Source organism: Sinocyclocheilus rhinocerous, unplaced genomic scaffold (assembly GCF_001515625.1).
Source record: "Sinocyclocheilus rhinocerous isolate Xijiao unplaced genomic scaffold, SAMN03320098_v1.1 scaffold564, whole genome shotgun sequence".
NCBI lineage: Eukaryota > Metazoa > Chordata > Actinopteri > Cypriniformes > Cyprinidae > Sinocyclocheilus > Sinocyclocheilus rhinocerous.
In genome coordinates, this window is record NW_015645070.1 from 2,175,014 (window position 1) to 2,177,587 (window position 2,574).

Genomic DNA, 2,574 nt, shown 5'->3' on the forward strand with positions numbered 1-2,574 from the left:
GAAAAATATCTCTTTGGGTTTGAGACTTTAGTCTTTGCAACTTTAGGGATCTTATCTATGCATGAACAGCTTGTAACACTCCAAAGAGAAAGGAAAACTTGAAATCGCATCATATGACCCCTTTAACGCAATATTACAGTTTTTTAAACTGTAGTGCCTGTTAAATGTTGTGTTAGCTAACGGCTTCGTCTTGTTGTATTGGGTTATTTTAGCAAAATCACCTGCTGAAGTCTACTACAGATATTGATATTCATACATGCGTATAACTAGAGTTGCAGACAGGCAACTTACATATACCGTTTACGTATAGCGGCTCATAGAAACAGATGCTAATAGGGCATCTACCTATACATATCTATGATTAGAATGGCGGACGATGAGGAAGAAGGAACATAACAAGAGGGTTTCTATGGAAACACTGGAACAGAACTTTAATGCACAACTCTCATTGAGCTGCTGCTCAATGAGGTTACCATGGAAACACTGTTTTCCCCCCCCTTCCCACCCCAGTTCCACTGATACAGACTCAGAACAGGCATCCTTGTAGAAATGCTCTCAAATCCCTTTTCTTCTCACAGCCCAAAAACAAAACCGGAATCCCCAACATAAAGGTTACAGGTTCAATGGAACTAAAATATTACAAAACCAAAAGCACTGCAGTTATTTTTTTCTTCCAATAACATATTAATATCACTAATATCTTTTTTTTTAGTGTCATCACTGTGGTGTGACATCAGGTAAAGAGAAAAAGGGAAGTTGGTTCAAAAATAATAAACCAAAAGCGTCCAAAATAAACAACTCAAAAAAAGTTTGACTCTGAGTCAATGAGTTGTGCTGTGACATCACCATGTTTTCGCCCTCTTCTCCGATGGAGAATCTTCCTCGTCTCCTGAGTCAGAACAAGTCCGTTTCCCAGCAACACTGGAGATCTCCCTTCCAGAGGGCTCCCCCTGGGTTCTGGAGTCGCCAGAGTTCTTACTGAGTTCTGTCCCAGAGCATTCTGGGTGAATAGAGTCTGCACGGTTCTCATCTACATGTGGACGTCCGTTAACCCCAGCCGCTGTGGTGCGACTGCTGAGTGTCACGTTTATTTCCTCCACAGCACTTAATTCATCCCCGCTAGTTCTCCCTCGCTCTGGTTCCTCCCCAGACTCTGTGAGAAAGCCCGCTCGAGATTTTGACCTCTCCACAGGAGCGTCACCACCTGAGAATGAGGAAGTGAAGCGGCGCCTACATCTGGACTGCGTTTGTCTGTCAGATAAGTGCGTGGGACTTGAGCCGTGTCCGCTTGGTTTTTCTTTTCCACGATTCCTGAAAGGTCGACCTTCGTCGCCTGAGGACGAAGAGGGTGATGACGGATCATGGATGGAAATGTTGGGATAGTTGGAGGAATCTGTTGCGCCGTGAAGATTGTGGGCGGAGTCTCTTCCTGAAATGCCAATGTGGCGCCTCCATCTGGCTGCATTGCGCTGTCGCATCCTGCTCCTGCGCAGCTCCTCGTCGACACTGTCAGTGCTAGAGGAGGAGCTAGAAGATGAGCTAGGGGAGGAGCTAGAACTGGAGACCACGCCTGCTGAGGAGGCGTGGCTAGAAAGGCTCGAGTTCTCACGTGGACTTGGAGATCTGGGACGGGGCATCGGGTCCAACCAGAAGCCGCTGGAATCTGAGTCCTCGTTCACAAGGTCTAGCAAAAATGCAGACACACGTGGCCTCGTTCGACTCCTCTGCGACACGCTCCTATCTTGATCCGTCCGCTCGCTCCCGGACGGGTCCGGTCTGGCCAATGAGGATGAAGAGGAGTGGTCAGAGTCGCTGTGATGAGTGGTGGATACATTAGCAGGAGATCGTGGCGTGGATCGCGTGGAGCGTGTGGACCGTCGAGCTCTCGCATGCAGCTGTAGAATGGCGCCCTCGCTCAAATCGCTATCCGAGTCCGAGCTCCACCCCTCAATCTCACGTCGAACCAGCGAGTCGAAGAAAGCCATCATCCGGGGGTCTTCCTGCACTGATTGGCTGACGTAATCATGTGACAGGCCACTTCCGCTGTTGAGGACCAGGCTTATGTATTCCTCATGAGTGTAGAGAGAGCGAGACTTGTCCTCCACCAGGCCTTCCAGATCACCAACACTATCTGGCTGCTGATATGGACTCCATACCTACAGAGACAAAGGGAGCGAATTAGGCCAATTTATTAGGCATTTATTTTGCATTTTAACAAGTGACTTTCTTTCTAAATATATATACTAGTGTGTGTATATATGTGTATATGTATATATATATAGAGCCGATCCTCCCTATACGCAAAATGCGCAAGTTGCGCAGGGCCCCCGAAACACCAGGGGGCCCCCTTGCTCTCAAAGATGATTTAATTTTAGTTTAGGAGTGAAACAAGGACAAATGCGTTTCATTCATTCGTTCATAACCACTCATATCCCCCACCACGATACAGTTTTGCGTAGGGTCCCCAGAAGTCTAGGATCGGCACTGTATATATATATATATATATATATATACACATATACACACACAGGTGCATCTCAATAAATTAGAATGTCGTGGAAAAGTTCATTTTTT

At 46.8% G+C, this 2,574-nt stretch overlaps 1 protein-coding gene across 1 annotated transcript in view; it reads right to left on the bottom strand.

The window, feature by feature from the left end:
* Nucleotides 1-514: 514 nt before the first annotated feature.
* Nucleotides 515-2,574, bottom strand: part of dcaf5 (ddb1 and cul4 associated factor 5) — a 13,810-nt gene continuing 11,750 nt past the window's right edge. The window contains exon 8 of the mRNA XM_016508725.1: nucleotides 515-2,156. Within this exon, the coding sequence (XP_016364211.1) occupies nucleotides 843-2,156 (1,314 nt within the window). The 3' untranslated portion in view covers nucleotides 515-842. The remainder of the gene's footprint in view (nucleotides 2,157-2,574) is intronic.